Source organism: Vombatus ursinus, unplaced genomic scaffold (assembly GCF_900497805.2).
Source record: "Vombatus ursinus unplaced genomic scaffold, bare-nosed wombat genome assembly UNPS02014778.1, whole genome shotgun sequence".
NCBI classification, from domain to species: domain Eukaryota; kingdom Metazoa; phylum Chordata; class Mammalia; order Diprotodontia; family Vombatidae; genus Vombatus; species Vombatus ursinus.
Window position 1 is genome coordinate 59,107,618 of NW_020954556.1, and position 21,858 is coordinate 59,129,475.

The following is a 21,858-nucleotide window of genomic DNA, read 5'->3' on the forward strand; positions in this document are numbered from 1 at the left end:
CAATAATATACATTTATATTGAAATAATAGGATATTAGAATTGTAAAGTCAATTCAAGCATTTATTAATAGCTTGCTGTGTGCCAGGCCCTTTGCTAAGCACTGGGGAAACAAAGAGATAGTCCTTACCCTCACAGTCTAATGCACACAGAGATAATAGAGATCACTAGAATTTATTGAATGTGGGATCATGAAGGGGGGAAGGGTTGTGACGTGGTCAGACCTGCCCTTTAGGAAGGTCACTTTGACAGCTGAATGAGAGATGGACTGGAGTTGGGAAAGACATGGCAGGGAGACTAATGAGCAGGGTAGGAAAATTGCAGTAATCTGAGCACGAGGCGAGCAAGACTTGTACCAGGGTAGTAGCAGTGGCAGAGGAGAGAAGGGGATGTATGTATACAAGAAATATTTTGAAGACAGATTTATATTTGTATGTGGATGTGTATATATATATGTATATTATATGCATATATATCAGTATGTGTGTATATATTTTTGTATATATATGTAATTTATGTGCATATGTGTTTACATATATGTGCATATATGTATATACACACATAATATACGTATATAAAATTAGACGTAATCTTAGAGGAAGGTAACTAGCAACAAGGGACTCTGGGAAGGTAGTATTTGGTAGTATTTGAGAGCTAATTCTGGGTACCACAAGGTTTAAGAAAGACGTTGAAAAGAAGCAGCTTGGTTTAGTAGAAAGGATGCTGGCTTTAAAGTCAGAGAAACCAAAATTCACATCTCATTCAGTACTTTCTATGTGTGTGATCCTGGACACACACTCTTTCTGGACCTCAGTTTTCTCATCTGTGAATTGGGTTTGGATTAAGTAACCTCTGAGGTTCCTTTCAGCTTTAAACCTGTGTTTTTAATTACCTAGAGAGCATCCAGAGGAGAGCCACCAAGATGGCAGATAATGTTGAATCCATAGTATATGAGGATCTGAAGGCTATTTAAAGTCATTTGGATATTTAGCCTAGAGAAGAGACTAAGACAGACCATGACAGCTGCCTCAAAGTATCTCCCTGAAGGCGCATCATGTAGAGGTCATCTACACTAATCTTTAACACACTCTATGTAAAGAATTCTTTCTGTAGCATCCCTAAGAGTTGTCTCCCTGGTGCTTGAATGTGCCCAATCACAAGGAGTTCAATTTTTCTTATGGTTCAGATCTAGTTGTTCAAAAGTTCTTTCTTATGTTGGACTGAAACTACCTGACTGTAATTTCTGTCCATTATTGCTGGAAGGCAGAGAGGCCAAAAGAGGATGTTGTGGGAATGATGGAAAAAGATGGAAGAAAAAAAGCTAAGGTGAGCAAGCATGAATCAAATAAGATAATAAATAAGATGAACAAATATGATAGTAAAATTACAAGCAGGAAGGAAAGGAAACATTCCTACTAGGTAAAAAGACGACAGAAGACTATATGATGGAACCTACTCTTCCAAGCTAAACTCAATATGCTCCATTCCTAGGGTAGCCATTTTGCTAGACTGCATTTCCGGTTTTGACTGTGGTGGCTTCTGTCCTTTCTCCTTGAAGTTGCTTTTTGGAAGTGATATGATTTGACTTTCCCCACACCTATAACTGGGTGAAAGTGAGGGTGAAATTGCAAATGTGCCCAGCCCCAGCAGTAGAAAAAATTAACATTTATGGGGAAGGTATGTTGGTAGGGAGACATTCAATATAAAGCTGGTTAGTGGGGCAAGGAGTTCTATACGAAATGAAAAGGGAAGGGTAGGGCATAAAGCCAGCTGAGATTATCTTACCTCAGTGTTCCCATGGGATAGCAATCCAGATAGAATCCTCATTCCCCTCTTGATATTGGGCGATCACTGAATTCACCGTGTCTTACTTATCTGTGTAAGATAAAATAGGTAGCAGTGGATGAGGGAGCAATGGTACTAATGGGATAGAAGAAAAAACAAAGATGGCAAACAAGACAAGAAAGAAGTTAGTGTATAAATCTAGTCCAAACTGAGCTTAACCAGAATTGAAATGCATAAAGAAGGAAAGATGAGCAGTCTAGAGAATGAATAAATACTGTGCAGTGAAGAACGGATACTTTTAAATCTTTGATGAAAGAGAAGGCAATTCAATAAATTTCATGTGACCCTCAGAAATAATGAAAAAAAGCAAGAAATTGCGATGGTTCAGAAGGGCATCCACGGTTAATATCTCCACTTCCTTTCCTTTCACTCTCAACTCTCTAATCTGGTTTCCAACCTCATCATTCAAAGGAAACTACTCTTGGAAGTTGTCGTGAACTTTTAATTGACAAACCTAATGGTCTTTTTGCAGTTCTCATCCTGCTTGGCCTTACTGCAGCCTCGGACAGTTGAAAAATCTTTTTTTGGCTTATTTATTTTTCTTTGATGTTGTTGATCACTCTCTTTGCCTTGATACTCTCTTCTCTGTAGGTTTTCCTGACACTGCTCTCTCCTGTTTTGCCTCTTAACTATGTGACTGCATCACCTGTCGTCTTTGCAGGATTTTCCTTCAAGTCTTGCCCATTAACTGTGGGTTTCTCTTAAGTTTCTGTCTTGGGCCTTCTTTTCTCCATTTATGCTATTTCACTTGATTTCATTGGCTTCCAGTCGTCTCTATGCAAATGATTCTCAGACTTATTTGTCCAGCCCTGATCTCTTTCTTGAACAACAGTCTCATCTCCAACTCTTATTAGACATCTCAAACTGGACTTTCAGTGGACATCTTAAACTTAATATATCCAAAATGGAACTCATTACCTTTCCCTCTAAAACCTTTTCGCTCCCTATTATGTCAAGGGTATCACCATCCTTCCAGTCACATACTCACATCCTTTAATTCTTCCCCCTAACCCTCTCATCCAATCAGCTGCCAACCCCTGTCATTTCTACCTTCAAAAATATTTCTTGTATACACCTTTTTCTGACACTGCTGCCACACTGGTACAGGTCTTTGTCACCTCACACTTGGACTGTTACGATAGCCTTGCTGCTTCATCTCCCTACCACAAGTCTTTTCCAATTCCAGTCCATTCTCTACTCAGCTGACAAATTGATCTTCCTAAAGTGCAGGTCAGACCGTGTCACAATCCTTCCTCCCCGTCCCTCTCTTTCATCTCCCTATTCATTAAATGCCACTAGATGTCCTTTACCTTTAGGATGAAATATAAGCCCATCTGTTTAGTTTTTAAAGTTCTTTACAACCTTGCACCTTTCCTATCTTTCTAGTCATCTTATACTTTAATCCCTCCCATGTACTCTGCTGTCTGGTTGTCCAGTGATACTGGTCTGCTTACTGTTCGTTGAGCATGACATTCCTCCCATGCCTGGGACTCTCTCTCTCTCTCTCTCTCTCTCTCTCTCCCTCTCCCTCTCCCTCTCTCTCCCTCTCTGTCTGTCTGTCTGTCTGTCTCTTATTTGTACATAGTTGTTTGTATGCTGTTTTCATCATTAGACTGAGCTCCTTGAGAAGCGAGTTCTATTTTTTGGCTTCATTTCCAGTGAGCTTAGCAGAGTGCCTGGAACATAGTAGGTCTTTCATAAATGCTTGCTGACTTGACTTTAGAAACTAGAAAAATAAAAGATAAATAAGGTAGAAATCAAAGGTCTCAAAGAAACAACAAAAGATACAAATGAGAGTGGATAATTTAGAACATGATGTAAATATCTTCTAAACAATAGAGCCTCAGGAAAATAGAATAGCAGATTTGAAACTCAAAAATATAGAAGTAAAATGAAATTTGACAAAAAAGGAATTGAAAGACAAACAGAAGAACACGAGTTTGGTAAGAGCCAAAGAGACTGAACCTGAAGATGGGATGTACAGACTTCTCCTCCCAAGAAAACCCCAATGAATCTGAAAACTTGAATATCACACTTCAGTAAATGTTAAAAGGAAATTGTCCTTAAGTATTGGAAATATAGGGCACAGTACATAGATTGTAGAGAGAGAGAACCTAAGTTCATCTGGCCAAGAATTATAGTGCTCACACTGCTAAACTTCCATGTCAGACAGTAGGTATTTCAGGCCCCACAGAGAAAAAATTCATCTATGAAGGAAAAAAAAATTGAATTCCTCAAGGTTATTTCTTGTCTATAGGAGATGAAAGAAGATGTTGAAATATGGTAGTGTAGAAAGTAAAGGGGGATTGGCATGTAGCCTAGAATAACATAGCTTGCAAAGTCAAGTCTAATCATTAATATAAAAAGATGAGTTTTTATCAGAAGGGAAGGAATTTGAGTTATTACTTTAAAAAGAAACCAGAACTGAGCAGGGTGATTGATATACAAACATTTCTAAGTAAAGAAACAAGAAATGTAAGTAAACATTTTAACAAGAAAATAGTAAGCAATGAAACCAATTATCTTAAGCTTCTAGAGCAAGACAAAGCTATGTTTTTAAGTCCTCACATGTGTTGAGGGCCTATAAGAAAATAGAGAAAATTTGGGCCACCCATGAGCAATAAATGACTCTCCTAATTATTTAAGTCTTTCTTTACATAGGGTGCTTTTTAATTGTGTTTAAAGAAGTCCCTCACATGTGTTGGTAAACTAATTCTCAAAGACTTTCTGCATTTTATTATTCTTGTGAGTGAAATTTCTTTGTCAACTGTTTTCTAATTGTGTTTTTCAATACTGAATATTGCTGATGATTTTAAGAGTATTTTGTATTATGCTACTTCCCTGAAGTTATTAATCTTTTCAGTAAACTTATTTGCTGATTCAAGTATCCTAAATAAATTATTATTTTATAGTCAAATAGGGATAGTTCCATCTCATTTTTATCAGTGTCTGTACTGTTTGTTTTTCTTTAGTTTTATTATTATAGCTAGAATTTCTAGTACTGTGTCAAATAATAATGCAAAGAGGATGTCTTTGCTTTCTTCCTATACTTACTGTGAAGTTTCCATTATTTCTTCATTTCAGATTATGCTAGCTCTTTTCTGATCCAGTTTTTATGGAAATACTGCAGGGAAAGACAGAGATTTTTGTCTTTCCTCCACCTGAGTACATGGGATGTAGAGAGTTCAGAAGACATGGAGAGTCCTTTATGCTGATACTCTGTTGCGGTTGTAGGTTAGGTCCTTTATAGCTTACCTAAACTATAAACGGCAAAATGGAGATTGCTTATCATTGTAAATGAACAGAAGGCATAGAAAATCTCAGATCAGTTGAGATTCCTCACATTAATACTTCAGTCAAACTATTGGTCCCTCCATCTTAGGAATAAAGCAAAATTCTATGGGCATGTAGGTAGGGTTTCCTACTTCATTTTGAGGTTCTGGCATCCATGCTGAGTCATTTGGCAACTTTAGGGACAGTATCCCCTTTTGCGCCTCCTCCAGTTCTTTAGGGGGATTCAGGAAGGAAACAAGCCCAAACATTGCTTTTATCCTATGTTTTATGTCTTCTTTTTTGGATACTTAAAAATATTTAAAATATATTTTATTAATAAAATATTAAATAATAAAATATTAAAAATACTTAAAAATATCCACAGAGTATTGTTTGAGATTATGGTTCCCAGGTGTAGAAATTGGGATTCTTCCTACTTGTCAAAAGATTCTGCTATATTTACCTACAAGTGGGTAGTTTTTAAAGGGATCTGGTGGCAATATAATAGTTTAGCTGCTGGTCACTTCTGTGAAAGAAAAGTCTATAGATGCTTGTTAAGTAACAGCAGTTGGCTATTTATATAGTGTTTTTGGTTTGCAAAGCTCTTCAAATGTTATCTCCTTTACCAGAGGGAATATCAATTTAAGCTAATGTTACTAGTTCTCCTTTACAGCCAGTTACTGGTTCCCATTAGTCTTTTGGAGCCCATGATGTTCTTGTTTTTTTTAATCCTTGAATTTGCAGTCTCCATATAACCTATCATCTGGGTTCTTTGGGAAGTTCGAAGTGCTGGAAACAAGCAATCATTCCGTCAAAAAGTGTTCAGTCCCTACTGTGTGCCAGGCATTGTTAAGCATTGGAGATTCAAGTACAAATAATGAAACAACCCCTGTTCACAAAGAGCTTATGTTCTATGACGGAAGAGACAACAAAATACATCAGTAGATTTAGTACAGATATAAAATGAACAAATACAAATATATCTAGACTAGTTAATTAGTTTTGGAGGGAGACTACAGTTAGAAGTGAGGGTACTGAGAAAAGCTTCATGCCTAAGAATGTGATTTAGCTGCATCTTAAAAGAGGAAGGAGACAAGAAGAGGCATAAAACTGGGAGAAGGGAGTGTCCTGTGTAAGGAACAGAAAGACAGTCAGTGTGGCTAGATCTAGAGTGTAGGAAAAGAATCACGTCTAGTGAGGCTAGAAAGATAGGTTGGGGTCGAGTTGTGTAGGGCTTTGTAAAAGCTATACAGAAGAGTTTAGATTCTATCCCAGTGGCAATAGGAAGGTGCTGGAGTGATTGAGTAGGGGAATCACATGATCAGATTTGGCAGTAGTGTATAGGATGGACTGAAATGGTGAGAAACTTGAAGCAGGAAGACCGATTAGGAGGCTCTTGAAATAACCAGAGACAATTAGGGCCTGAACTAAGGTGGTAGCTGTGTGAGTGGACAGACGTATTATTTTTATATACTGTAATAATTTATAACTGAGTTATTTTTCTTTATCTTTTATATAATGTTTAGGCTGTGGATTAAACTACCATAAACGATGTGCCTTCAAGATTCCAAATAATTGTAGTGGAGTAAGAAAGAGACGTTTGTCCAATGTATCTCTGCCAGGACCTGGCCTCTCTGTTCCAAGACCCATTCAAACAGAATGTGCAGTGTCTCCCAATGAAGAGGTGGGTGTTATATCTTGGAGTTTCAATATGATATGTCTGTCTCTCTCTCTCACACACATACCTATGTGTCTATAATGACATTAAGGATAGATTCAGAAGGAGTGAGGTTTTAGGAGAGATGGAAAGTTAGCAGTTTGTGATAGGACTGAGGAGTTTCAGAGGTTTGAATCCCAAGGTCCTAGATTTAGAGAGAGAAGACCATCTGGTCCAGTGCCCTCCTTTTAAAATTGTAGGATCACACAGAACTTGAGAATTTGTGTGGGACCACAGTGTCCAACTAATCCAGCGCATCAAACAAAGAAATTCTCATTATAATACACCCAACAGGTAGCCATCCAACCTCTGCTTGAACACTTCCAAGGAGAAGAAACCCACCACTTTCCATTTTCGATTTATTTATTTATTTATTTATCTATCTACCCATTTATTTATTTATTTATTCATTCATTCATTCATTCATTCATTCATTCATTCATTCATTCATTTATTTATTTATTTATTTATTTATTTATTTTTTGGTTGAGTGATGGGGGTTAAGTGACTTGCCCAGGATCACACAGTTAGTAAATGTTATGTGTCTGAGGTCAGATTTGAACTCAGGTCCTCCTGAATCCAAGGCTGATGCTCTATCCCACTTTTCATTTCTGAACAGCGCTCATTATTAGGAAGCTTTTCCTGACTCCCCCCCCCAAGCCCTGGCCTCTTTGCAGCTCCCCATTGCTCCTGATTGTGCCATCTGGGACAAATGGAACAAATCTAATCCCTCTTCCACATGAAAGCCCTCTCTCTCTCTCCTTCACTGAATCTTCTCTTTTGCAGACTTAATTCTCATTTCCTCCCATTGATCCTCACTACACTATCCTGGTGGCCCTCCTCTGAACATTCTCCACCTTATCGATGCGTTCCTTGGTGTGCTCAGAACTGAGCAGAGTATTCCAGATAAGGACTGACAAGGATGGAGTACAGTGAGACTATCACCTTCCCATTCCTGGAGTCTCTTTCTGTCTTTATGTAGCCCAAGATCATATTAGCTTTTTTGGGCTACTACTTCACACCACTGACTCATGCTGAGCTTGCAGTCCATCAAAACCCTCCCATATATATTTTTTTAGAACAGCCGATGTTAACTGCATCCTCTCTATCTTATTCTTGTGAGGTTAAGATTTTTTTATGTCTAGGGCAGGACTTTACATTTATTCGTGTTGAATGTCACTAGATTCAGCCCAGTGCTCTGTACTGTCAAGATCCTTTTCCCTCAAAGTGTCTGCTGTCCTTCCCAGCTTTATGTCATCTGCGTATTTGGTGAGCATGCTCTCTATACCTTTATCCAAGTCATTGATGAAAAAAAATGTTAAACAGCACAAGGTCAAATATAGATCCTTGGGATATTCCACTGGAGACCTCCTGCTGTGATGATAGTGAACCATTATTTACTTCATTAGTCTAGCCATTTAACCAATTTTTAATCCATGTTATTGTACTATCATTTAATATAAAGGTTCTTAAAGTCTTTTTGTATGATTAATCCCTTTGGCAGTCTGGTGAAGCCTAAGGATTCCTTTTCATGATATTCTTAAATGTATAAAGTAAAATACATAGGATTACAAAAGAAACAATTGTATTGAAATAGTTAACAAAATATTTTCCAAATAAAGATGTTGGCAGGCCTTAGGTTAAAAACCTCAGATCTAATATTGCAGCCTGGCTTCTGACTTAACCACTTAATTGAAACTGCTGTAACCAAGTCAGAAACAGAACTCAGCATCCTTCTTCCCCAAATCTACACCTCTTCTGAACTTCTTTTTGCCTTTTGAGGATAGATGACTTAAAGAGACAGAGTGGCATTGCTAATCCAATTTGTCCTGTCTGGAACATTATCTTCTACTTTAAACACTCTCCTCCAAACTTACTTTTTTCTGTTAGGCACCACCATCCTTTTGCTAATTCAGGTTCATAACTTGAGTATCAAACACAACTCTTCATTCTCCTTCATTCCACCATATCAGTCAATTGCAAAGTCTTATTAACTCTATCTCAGCAACATGTCTTGTATTTCTCTCTTCTCTCTACTCATACAACCAACACCCTAGTTTAGTCCTTGCCTGTACTATTGTAACAGCCTTCTAATTGGACTCTCATCTTCCATTCTCCCTTTCTCTGGTGTAACCTCCACAGGCTGCTGGACTAATCTTTCTAAAGCAGAAACGTGACTAGGCCACTATCCAGCTCAAAATCTTTTCATGACTTCCTGTTGCTTCTGGGATCAAATGGAAGCATGGCAGTCATTGAAAACCTTTCCCAGCCGAGTGTCAGCTGACATTTCCATGCTGATTGCACGTCCTGTCTTTCTACAAATCTCTTTGCCAGTCAAACTGGCCTCCTTATTCTTCAATCTCAGCATGGTATTTCTTGCCTCTACACTTTTGCCTGGACCATCTGCCATACCTGGAATCCACTCCTTCCTGTTCCCTGCCTCAAGGCCCAGTTCATGACCTATACCCTCTGAGCAGCCTTTCATGATCTCCCTAGGTGCTCATCCTTGTCAAATAATCACATGTCCTTACGTGTTAAAATGTTGCATCATCCAATAGAATGTAAACTCCTTGAATTCAAGGACTGTTTTTGTCTATGTATTCCCATACCTATTGCAGTATCTTGTAGGTAGTGCACAGATTTGAACTCAGGTCCTCCTGACGCAAGGGCCGGTACTCTATCCACTGCGCCACCTAGCTGCCCCTGTAGTCCACATTTAATAAATACTTGTTGAATTAGATTGGAAAAACTTCTTAACAATTAGAACTCTCACAAACCTGTCATGTGGTGGCTTATTGTCCCTTAATGTGCCTTCATTGGGGACTATATGACCTCTTTTGTTCATTTTGTGAAAGAGATTTTTTTATAATAATAATAGTAGCTATTATTATAAGCTAATACTTACTAGGTATTTTAAAATTATCAAAGTCCTCATTTCAGCCTCTCAACAATCCTGAAAGGATTACAACAGATAATTATTCTATAGGTATTATTCCCACTTGACAGATGAGGAAAAAGAGACTCAGAAATTAAATGGTTTTCTCATGGTCACACTAGTGGAAAATGTTAAAAGCCTAGGTTGAAACCCAGATCTTCCTGACCCCAAGTTCTTCATTCTTTCTTGCCTCTGTGTAAGTGCTGCTCGGGATCTTTAATGTCTTTCTGAACTCTGAGATTCTGAGGGTCTGTGAATAAGTGTTCATTGAAGGTGAATGTGAATTGGAGGACTGGAATTAGTGGAAAAGCAAGTGGGGCTTGGTACTGGGAGTAAAGGAGGCACCGAATGGACATTTTTTAAGGTCTCTTCCTACCCCAAACAGTTGATTATTCTGTCTGTGTCAAGGGTTTGGGGAGCAGTCCACGACTTTGGATAAGGGAAAAAAAATACGTCTTTATTTTCACTAACCTCTAATTGAAATGTAGCATTTCCTTCAATTATTTAAAAACATTATTCCGCCAAAGGGGTCCATAGACTTCACCAGACTGTCACAGGGGTCCATGACACCAGAAAGGTTAAAAACCACTGAGTAGGTTTACTTTTTTGAATGCATTTAGGAAAAAAACACAAGGAGCCAAATCAGGAGAGGATCAGGTTGGATTGTTTTAGGTATTACACTTATATATATGTTTCCCTAACTGAATGTATTTTACCTGCATCCTGAAGTCAGAGTATTTCTGAGTTAGAGATTGTGTATACTTTTATATTTTATGTGCTTCTCTCTTTTTCTTGTAGATAATTGAAAGTTGATTATATGTTTATAAATGTTTGATGAATAGCTAACCTATAATGTAGACTTAAACTGAGTCAGGATATGATTCATAATATATGAGTATTTGGTTTTGGAAGGGAGTTCTGATAATTTCAATTAAAGAGTCTGATACTTAAAAATAAAATACAACTTTCCTAAGATGATTTGATTTGAAAACCACTTAAAATAGTCATTGAAATAAATTACAAGTTTCATGAGTAAACATGTTGTTTTATTCTTTAAAGAGTATCTTTTATTTTAAATAATTTAGAGTTGGAGTAAATTTAGGTATCTATTTTCAGCCTTGTTTCCTGCTTTGTGGTCACTTGATGTAAACCTGAAAAAAAGGTAGTACTAAGAGATGTGGGGTCATACAGAATAAAAGCTAGCGAGGCAGACACTGGGCTGATCAGGCTGCAGGACATACATGAGCAAAGCCCTTTTGGCAAAAGATTTGTCTTCCAGTGCTTTCAGCCTTGCTCTCTGATGCAGCACGTTGAGTTGTTTGGGACACATTCTGGGAAGGGAAGCGTGAACCCAAAACCAGAGGACTTGTACCTTGAGCAGAGGAAGGTGGAATTTTTTTGTTAAATTCAGTTGTTCTTCTGAGGCTTTTTCTAGTCACACTTCTACATAGAGTTTGCATTCTGTTCTAACACGAGCTGTAGCTTCATCCATTAATTAGCATTTATTAAGTGCTGATGTCTTGTAAGCCCTCTCTTTTCACGTATTCTTTGTGCCCTGACAGTTATCTGGTCCCTCCTCTTTATTTCTTTTTCCGTCTCCTACTTCTTACTCTCCACTCTCCCACGTCCTTGGTCATCCTTCTCTCATTCCTTTCCTTGTCGTCACTTTTTCTTCTCATAAACTCACTTTTTTTCTCATCTTTTACTCAGACTATTGGAGCATGGTAGTATCAAAATGGTGGAGACTCTCTTAGCTGCCAGAACATTTCTTTGCATGCATTATGGAAGAGGAAGTTGAAATTGCAAGGGTTCTGACAGTGATGAACATCTGGAGCACTCCTTAGTAGTTAGAAGTCTATAGGGAGGTACACTGAACCAGGCTTAGGCTTGATCCAGGCTGATCATTCACTGATAAAACCAGCTAGGAAAAAACCTGTTACTTCAAGGCAGCAAAGGAGTTTTTTAACTAAAGCTTCCTGTATTTTCCCCTGAAAGTTAAACTCATTCAAACTCAAATGTCTGATCAGAATAGGACATGAGTGGGTCATATGGTAAGAATTAGGGATGCTAAGTAGACAGCTCACATATACTACACTAAATCCAAAAAATATAAAAAGACCCAGAGGAAGGTCTTCAGGCCATTGGTTGGTTCTTCTCTGGAGGGTCTGTGGGAGAACATAAACAAAAATCATGGGGGATTAGAAGGAATAGATGGTTTGCAATTCTTTTTGATAGAAAGAATACCCATGTCAGTGAGATAAAAAATCCTATGAAGTATTGATATTCAAACTGATAGTTACCCCCCACCCCCAACAAAACCAGAAAAAAAAAGCCCAACCCTCAGTCAAGATGTTGACTTTAACCAAATTGCTTTGAGGATAGGCTCTATGTCTGCAAATTTGTAATTTAGTGCCTAATGCTCAGCACTGTTCCTGGCACAAAATAGGTGCTTAAAAATATTAATTGATTATAGTGTCTGCCTTAATATTAATAAACTGCATGTATTTGTTCTTTTAAATGAATTTAAGACTTAAAAAACTTTTTATATGATTAATTTCAGTATCAATATTTAATTTTGGGAATTTTTTTAGTTTCAGACTGTAGTGTCCATGTTGAGATGGAAGTTATGTCAGACTGTATTTTTTACGTTGATCTGAAAATTCCAAATCCTGTACTTCTCTTTTTTTTTTAAGAGTTTTGCAGAACCAAAGGAAGATGCTGAAACCTGTCTTGTCTCTGTGGTACTGGGCAGATGTCTCTCTTGAAGCCAGTACTTGGTTTTTAAATAATTGATATTATACTTATAGAAATATCTTATATTTTAGGCACATGTTCACCAAGAACCAAGTAAGAGAATTCCCTCCTGGAGTGGACGCCCAATCTGGATGGAGAAGATGGTCATGTGTAGGGTGAGAGTTCCGCATACATTTGCTGTGCATTCTTACACTCGCCCCACAATATGCCAGTACTGCAAGCGGCTACTCAAAGGCCTTTTTCGCCAGGGAATGCAGTGTAAAGGTAGGGATTCCTTTTTCTTTTTAGAAAAATTCTCTACTGTTGCTTGCCAAATGCAAGTTTGATATTTTCGTAGTAAAGAAGTCACCTAAAATGACATTGTTTGTTAATAGAATCTCAGTTGTCTTTGTCTTTGTGTGTCTTGTTAAATGCCAAAATCAGTATATTTAAAACAGAAGTGACTTTCTTCTTATATCAGTATACATTTGTATACCCTAGAGCTCTTACTCCTGAAAGTTGTTTTCCTTTGTACCTCTAGAGCATCTTTTGTAACATAATGTAATTGCTTTGTCACAGTTAGATGGGTAGTTAGTTGGCTTTTAGTATTAAAAGCCACAGTAATAGTACTTGCTGCCCATTGTTACCAGTAATTCATTTAGAATAAAATTTTCAGTAAGGGTGACCTGTCTACTGTCGTGGGATACCTTCCCCAGGGCCAGGACAGGAGTTGGGGGGTGGGGAGTGCCTGTATTAAGGAATGATGACCCAAAGGTCACTAAATGTCCCTGAAAAGCTAGGTACCATACTGGGATACTTGAATAATAAAGTTATCCCTTACATTGCATATCATTTTAAAGTTCTTGAAGCTACATTTAAGTCTCCTTTGGATTGGAATGATTACCTCAGGTTGATAAATGAGAAACAGATTGCGTAACTTGCCTAAGCTTGAGTAGGTAGTTAATATGAGAAATAGAACGGTAGGGCTTTTAATTACCATCTTTTTTCTCTTTCCTTGGAATAAATTATCTAAATGAAACCTATGACCTGAAATTTGACACATAGCGTAAAACCTTGATTGTACATCAGAACAGACTAAATTATAATTCATATTTTTCCAAGTAGGTAATGAATGAAAGCTTCTTTGACAGTATTAACTTGACAGCTGAGACAGTGTTATTATTAGTTGCTATGAATCATCCAACAAGGTATGATAAAGTTGAAATTGAACTTTTAACAGCTAGACTTTGAATGTGAGTTCGTACGTTGATCAATGCTATAATATGTCCAGAGTGATAACTACTAATTTTGGCCTAGAGCAAGTGTGTGCTTTGGAGTAGCAAAATAGAAGGTGCTCTCAAACCAGTTTTTAAGATAAGAGTGGAGAAAGAAACCTTGGGGGGAGACTTGAGGCTTTGAGACACAAGACAAGGGATCCTAGTGTCATAAACTCATAACTTGAGAGAGTGCAGATTGAAGGGGAGGGGCAGTGAAGGAGCAGATACGTCTCATATGACTAGAAAGTGACTGTTGAGATCAAAGTAATCTTGAAGAAAATGACTTTTGTCTTCATTAATTCAGAATACATAGAAGAGATGGAGGTCCTTTATTGGAATTTTTTTTTAAGAAGTTAAGACATTACAGAATGATTTGTTGCCTTTTGAGAAGATGTACAGCAGAGCCAACAGTGATGCTGTAGACATTCTTGAATCACAAGTTCAGCCTGAAATAGCAACCAAAGTCAGGATCCAGAGTCAATTTGCAGGACTGTTATTAGAAATGCATTTGTGTTTTTGACTGTTAGGCCCATGGAGTTGTAGGCTTACAGGATTGAAGAGGTCAATGAATGGCACTCCTGTCAGCACCATAGTCCTGTGCCTGCACCTGGGAGAAACCAGCCAAGCAGAGCTCAGCACTCTTCTTGGTCAGGAGCGAAACTCTCCAGTACCACAGGGACTCAACTGAAGTGTAACTGAGAAATATTTAACAAAATAAATTTAAAAAAAGATTTTTTTTAAAGAGCTTATGAGCACCGTATAAAAATAGAGAAATTCTTGAAATATTCCTGACATAGCTATTCGTGTGATTTGTTGGTAGGTGTTTTCATATAAATTATTAAACTGAATTATTTTTATTTTAGATTGCAGATTTAATTGTCATAAGCGCTGTGCATCAAAAGTACCTAGAGACTGTCTCGGGGAGGTGACTTTCAATGGAGGTAAAAACATTTTTCTTAACAGTGTCTTTTGGAATGAGAAAAAGACCTATTTTGCTGTATTCTTGTCAACTGTCTTTAAGGTAAATCGATTATTTACCTTTCCCCTTTTTGTTCCTTGCCTCCGTAGGCTGCAGTTTTGTAGTCAAGAGAGCTGATGAAGAATTAATGTCAGTTTAAAATTTTATTGCTGTGCTCTAGGCCCTGAGTTTAGGGCTTTCACCTTGGCCCTGCTCTCTTTGATACTCTCATCAGAATGATGGGCAGATCTAAGAAAATTAAATTTAATAGGTATAAATATAAAACCTGAACTTAGGTTAAAAAAAAATCAACAGTACAAGCATAGAAAGGGGGAGAAAACAGTTCATGTGAAGAAAATCATGCTGAGATTTGGTTGAAGGCCCTAAGGAAATTTAGGTGGGGAAACTAAGGCAGATATGATAGCCATCTAATATGAGAAAAGATCTTTATGGAAGAAATGATTAAACTTCTGCCCGATTCCAGAATACAGACTGAGGATAAATGGATAGAAGGTATAGGGAGATAGCCCCAAATGAAATACATGCTATTGTTGTAAATGGTTTTTTTGTCACTATCAAAGCACAGATTAGATGTTAGAGTTTGGGTTTGTTGTAGAGGGGATTTCATGCTTTGTAAAGAACAGGGTTGAAATAGATAATCTTAAGTTCCTTTTTATCATTCAGAGAGGTGGGGAAGAAGGGAAGGAAATAAGAATTTGTTAAAAGCACCTAATATGTACCAGCTACTGTGCTAAGCACCTTAAAATTATTATCTCATTTGATCCACCTGACTACCCTGGAAAGTAGATTCTATTATTGTCACCGTTTTACAGATGAGGACACTGAGGCAGGCAGAGGTTACGTGACTTGCCTAGAGTCACACAGCTAATAAGTATCTGAGGCAGGATTTAAACTTGGGTCTTCCTGACTGCAAGTGTGATGATTAAAAAGGTTCAAAAGATATAGTTTCTGGGTAATTTAACAATTTTATTAATAAGGCCAGTATGTTACTAATAAAAGAATGGTCATTTGGCCATCTCTCTTAGACCAAAGACAATCATGGTGGTAGGCTCACAGTTCATATACCCTTCAAAGAGTAGGTGTTCCTAGGAGTGGCAATCAACTCTTGATTGGATAACACAATGGCAGGTGGGCTGTATTAAAATGAGGGGCTGAGAGTGATGTCATGTCATTTTTGGACAGACTGTCTCTATGCCCAGACCTCCCCTAGCCTTGGGCAATCTTTTGAAAGAATGTATGCCTCCCCCCAGCCTGAGCAGAACACCATGGCTACTCTACCAACATGGAGTCTTGAACAAGAAAGTCCAATCTCATTATCAGCAATGTCCTTCAAGAGACTGAACTTTTAAAATCAAGACTTTAGAAAAAGGGGGAAACTCTGAATCTACCCAAATTACTGGTAATTAATAATCATTTCTTTCTAGGTCTGTCACTGCACACTGAGCCATCTGGCTGCCTCTAGATTGAATGGGTTGTTTTCTTTATTATCATCAATTAAGAAAAAATATCCATATGTGATATTATATGCTACCATCAGCAAGTATGTAGACCCATCTTGGGTTTTCTATAGGGCACCTACTTTCAGGAAAATAATGGAAACTATAATAGCTTACAAATTTATTTTTGTTATTCAGTCGTTTCAGTTATGTCTGATTCTTCATGACCCTATTTGAGGTTTTCTTGGCAAAGATAGTGGAGTGGTTTGCCATTTCTTTCTCCAGCTCATTTTACAGTTGAGGAAACAGGGTTAAATGATCTGCCCAGGGTCCATAGCTAGTGTCTGAGGCTAGCTTTGGACTCATGAAGATGAGTCTTCCTGATTCCAAGCACAGTGCTCTATCCAATGTATCACCTATCTTATATATTATGGTATAATAAATATTCCTAAACTTTAGAGGCTGAAGTAACTTTCCCTAAAATAGTTGTGTAACCTGATATGAGTTTTGATTATTAGTAGCACTTTATATCGGGAGGAATTGGAACAGGGAAGCATAAGGAATGGAAGCCAAGTACCATAGAATTAATTAACATTTTTCCTCAGGATACACATGTCTGTGTTTTTCATTGCATATTATTAGAGTAACTTTAATCAGATGGTGAGTTTTTAAAAAATACAGGAAGAAGCTGATTATTTATGTTGGATTTGCTTACATATATAATTCAATGCAAAGGAAAATGAGTTATTTCTTACAATTTTGAATTCTTATGTTATTAATAATAGTCTTTTGCTGATTAGCATGAATGAGATTTTAGGATAGATTAGAATGAGTAGAGGACAAATTGAGGAAAAATGGAGACTTTCAGCAGCTGTTGTGGCAGGAAGCTCAATAATAAATGTAAAAGGAAAACGCAACTATAATAAAATCTCTTAGAATTAGATTCCATCAATTTAAAATTTATGGTAGTCTGACCCAAAGTGGGCTGAAATTTACCTTTTTATGAAGCATATTATGGGTAACATTGCTTTTACAATTTAAAAAGTAAAGATAGTAACATATTATTGGTTACAGTCAGATAAGTACTTCTCTTGATGACAAGTTTTATCCTTGAAAAGAGGGCCTGATAAGCCATTAATGCCCAGCTTCTACAGGAAGCTGTTATCCTGGTATCCCATTCTCTCTCACACCTATGCCTTCTTTCTGATATTACTTTTCATCAACTCTGTATATATCTTATATGTTCATAGTTGTTTGCATGTTGTCTCCTCCATTAGCATGTGAACTTCTTTGAAGGCAGGGAGGGGCCATATTTTTGCTTCTTTTTTGTATCACTGGTATTTAGCACAGAGCTTGGTACATAGTAAGCTCTTAATAAATGCTTGTTGAATGAATGACACAGTTGATAGGCAGGTTTTTTTCCTAAATATTTATACAAGAAAATCAGTTTTAGAGGAACTCATTTTAAAATCTATTTTACTTTTAACTTCGAAATAATTTTTAAATTTCTTGCTCTTTCAACAATTTGAAATTTAAAACTTTGCCAGAGCCTTCCAGTTTGGGAACAGATATGGATATGCCAATGGACATTGACAGTAGTGACATGAACAGTGATAGTGGTCGGGGTTTGGATGACCCAGAAGAACCATCTCCACCAGAAGACAAAATGTTCTTCTTAGATCCCTCTGATCTTGATGTAGAAAGAGATGAAGAAGCTGTCAGAACTATCAGGTAGTAAATGAATATGCCTGGGAAACGATAGATAGATCTAACCCATTATATAGGACAAAACAGATAGGGAACTCCATTTCAGAGAACCCAAAGGTGTCTCCTTTTACCCTTATAGAACTTTTAGGTGTTGGAGCTGCAAGGACTAACGTGAAGACTCTTTAATGATTAACTATCTGAGGATGTTGCAGCAGGCAATTCTTTATAGTTGTGGCAGAATTTTTGATGACTGACATAGTTTAGCCTTTCTATGCAGATAGAAAAGTAGGTGAATTTTTTATATCTTTTTAAAGAGAAAACTGCTTTTTAAACAATCAAGACAGCATAGGGCCATGGCAGAGCCCCACTGCAAGGCTTATCTTTTGTGCCAATACTGCCTTATCTTTTGTACAAATGATAATCCCATGCAGGAAGAATTTTGATGGCAGAAGCCACCATAGAGAATGTATTTGGGAACTTTCATCAAAAAGTAATGATGCAAATTTTGGAGCAACTTCATAAAGCTGAAATTCTTGACATTTTGTGAAAACACTGCTCATGTAAAAATCGAAGTAGCATCATTTATTTAGCAAAACACTATTCTATGTAGGCTTTTGGGGAAAGGCAAAATTGATGTAAAGCATAGTCCTTGCTCTTAAGAATAAAGAATATGATATCAAACAGAGGTCTAATAAACAGTATTCCAAAAGGGAGTGTATTAGTGAGTTATTTTAAAAAAAAGAGTTATGTGAGGTCTGAAGTCATTACTAAGCAAGACGAATCAAGTCAGGCTCCCTTAGAAAGTAGGAGTTGGGTTTATAGGATGAACAGAACTTGAAAAAATGAAGGGAGATAGGGAAAGCATTCTAGTTACAGGAGATAGCCTGAACAAGGATGTGAAGGCATGAGAGTGTAATGTATGTTTGGAGTGGGAGAAAGTTATTTATTTTCTTATTTTTAAGTCTATTTGGCTTTTTTAATTATTTGGAAAACATCACGTTAGCAGAATTCTGATCAGTTATGGTATATGTGATTTCTTAAATATTTCTTTAAATATTTCTAATAAACTTTAAACTTTTTTCTCAGTCCATCAACGAGCAATAATATTCCACTAATGAGAGTTGTACAGTCCATCAAGCACACAAAGAGGAAAAGTAGTACAATGGTGAAAGAAGGTTGGATGGTGCACTATACCAGCAGAGACAATTTGGTTGGTAATTTTATAATTTTAAATGTGTTCATGTTTGTTAAAAAATGTCGTTACCTGTATACTCTTTCAAAAGTGCACTAGGATGTTTGATTATTTTTACATATTGAAAGGAATTTTAAAAGGTAAAACCTGTAATGGTGTATATTCATAACTAAGGAGGGAGGTAGAGAATTCCGAAAGAGTCAGGAGGACTGCCATGAAAATGAATGAAAGAAATTGGAGTCTGTAAATAAAGGTGAAAGGAGCTATAATTAAGTCTAGAAAGGCACCACAAGTTATGGGCTAAGGTGAGAAGATTAGAAGGCATTTAAAAATGTATTTTATTTAACAGGCTTTTGTAAAGAGAATAGTTACAGGCATTTTTTTTTTAATCAGAGAAGGATAGTGCTTTAATTGCAAGTGGATAATTTTAGATTACCCCTAAAAATTTTATAGGCAGGAGTTTTGAAACACTTTGAATGGGTTTTAAAAGGCTCTGTGAAGAAAGTCTGAAAGAAAAAGTTGAGATTCTTGGATGGTTTGGGTAGTTTCTTTTTCCATTTTTTTAATTTAGTATTTTATTTTTTCCCCTGTTACATGTACAAACAATTTTAACATTCTTTTACCTTGAGTTCCAAATTTTCTCCCTCCCCCCTGCCCCACTGAGAAGGCATGCAAGTCTATATAGGTTATACATGTGTAGTCACGTAAAACACTTCTGTAATAGTCATATTGTGAGAGACTAATTGTATTTCCCTCCATCCTATTGGGTAAAGTTTTTTTATGTAGATAATGAAGATATGTCCCTCCCCTCCCCAAACAAACTTGTTATCCAAGAGAAAGCTTGGCTGCTTATGAGAATGAGCATGCTAAATCTGGTATGTTAGAGTGGTTATATATTACGAGTGTATGAGTGCAGATATGCGAGTAGTTAAAAGTAAGTATTCAAAACTCAGAGCATTCTACTGTGTTTTTTGTTTTTTTTTTTTGTTTTTTTTTGTTTTTTTAGAGAAAGAGACATTACTGGAGGCTTGATAGCAAATTCCTTACATTATTTCAAAATGAATCTGGATCAAAGTATTATAAGGTAAGGACTCAATGATTTTTCAGAATGTTTAGTCTTTCAAAAATATATGAAAATATATAGAAAGTGTATGAATTAATTAATCACAATAAATGATATTTATTACTTTTCATCCATGTGACCTTATTTTTTCTTATGCTTATTCTTTCCATAAAACACTCATAGTAGGATAGGTGAAAATTATTTTAGCATATCCATTTTGCAGATGATGAAATAGCTGAGAGGCATTGTAAATAGAGTGCTGAACTTGAACTCAAGAGTGGGGGAAGGGAAAGGGAATAATTATTTATTAAGCACCTCCTCTGTGCCAGGCACTGTGCTAAGCACTTTACAGATATTATCTCAAGTCAAGAGGACCTGAGTTGGAATTCTGCCTTGGACACTAGTTCTTGGCTTTAGTGTCCTCATTTATAAAATGAGGCTAAAAATAGCACCTACATCCTAAAGTTGTTGTGAAGACCAAGTGAGATAATACATTGAAAGCACTTTGCAAACTTTAAGGTGCTTTATAAATCTTAGTTATTACTACCAACACTTCTACTACTATTACTATTACTACCACTAAAATGATTCAGTATTGAACTTTCAACAATAATGTCTCCAGGAATAAAATTTGGAACCTCTGATCAGTGTGGTATGTTTTAATTCGTAATTTATACTTAGCTAGATCTGTGATCTCTCTGTGTCTACTTCTATAGTCTTGTCCACCTGGTACAGATTGTGAAACTTCTTCTTGTCCCATGTCCTTCCATAAATCCTCCATAGATAATAAATCCAATAGACTGCTTCATTTTTTTAAATATATCTCAAGGTTATAGGCCTCGGGCTGTCCAGTCCTGTTATGTGACTGAGCCATCTCTTTTTTCAGGCATAAATGTACTAGGTGATGCCTTTTATACCAATTTTTGCCCGCAGAATGTTGTTGTAATATGTTCCGTCCTGCTTACATCCACCATATGTTATCCCATTGTCTTGTAGTTTTGCTTGCTTCTGGTTTCAGCTTTCACACATAAGACTTCAATATTTCATTGTGGCATGGAATTCATTGGGTTATCAAAGGTTTTGCCAGCAGAGTGCAGGCTCTGACTGGTTCTGCCATGGTGGAAAAACCATGAATATAGTTCTGGCAACATGACTTGCCTCGCCAAATTCTCAGAGGCTTATCACTGTTACATTGGCCACTTTTTACTTAATGATTTGGCCTGGCAGTACATAAAACAAAATGTGATAAACAGTGGCCCCAAGTCCTGTCAGCTTCCTTCTTTGCTTCAGTGATAAAGGAGGGAGGGGCATGTGGACGTGAGAATCATAGGACTTTAGCTGTTGGTATGCTAAATGAGAGACCTTTGTGTAGTAGAAGACATTTCTGCCAGAGGTCCTCGAGGAACTGAATCCCCTCAGTCTTAATATTCTTATTGTAAATGAAATGAAAAACATGATGAAGTCTCAACTAAGAGGAAGGATAGCTGACAAGGTTGCATTAGACAGTCTATTGGAGGGTGATGAGAACACTTCAGGGGATATAGGGCCATATGTTTGTTGTTCTGCTTAGGGTAATGTACAGAGGACCACCGTGAAGATGATTGCAGCTTATGTACCAGCATCTGTTAGAGAGGAGGAGGGGGGAGAGAAATTCTCGTGTGTGTGTGTGTGTGTGTGTGTGTGTGTGTGTGTGTGTGTGTGTG

At 37.1% G+C, this 21,858-nt stretch overlaps 1 protein-coding gene across 2 annotated transcripts in view; it reads left to right on the plus strand.

Annotated features, from left to right (window-relative positions):
* Positions 1-21,858, plus strand: part of PRKD3 (protein kinase D3) — a 96,689-nt gene that overhangs the window by 45,240 nt on the left and 29,591 nt on the right. For both annotated transcript variants that reach the window (XM_027865122.1, XM_027865121.1), the window contains exons 5-10: positions 6,643-6,800; positions 12,594-12,786; positions 14,642-14,719; positions 17,741-17,924; positions 18,987-19,110; positions 20,099-20,176. In XM_027865122.1, coding sequence (XP_027720923.1) covers positions 6,643-6,800; positions 12,594-12,786; positions 14,642-14,719; positions 17,741-17,924; positions 18,987-19,110; positions 20,099-20,176 — 815 coding nt within the window. The remainder of the gene's footprint in view (positions 1-6,642; positions 6,801-12,593; positions 12,787-14,641; positions 14,720-17,740; positions 17,925-18,986; positions 19,111-20,098; positions 20,177-21,858) is intronic.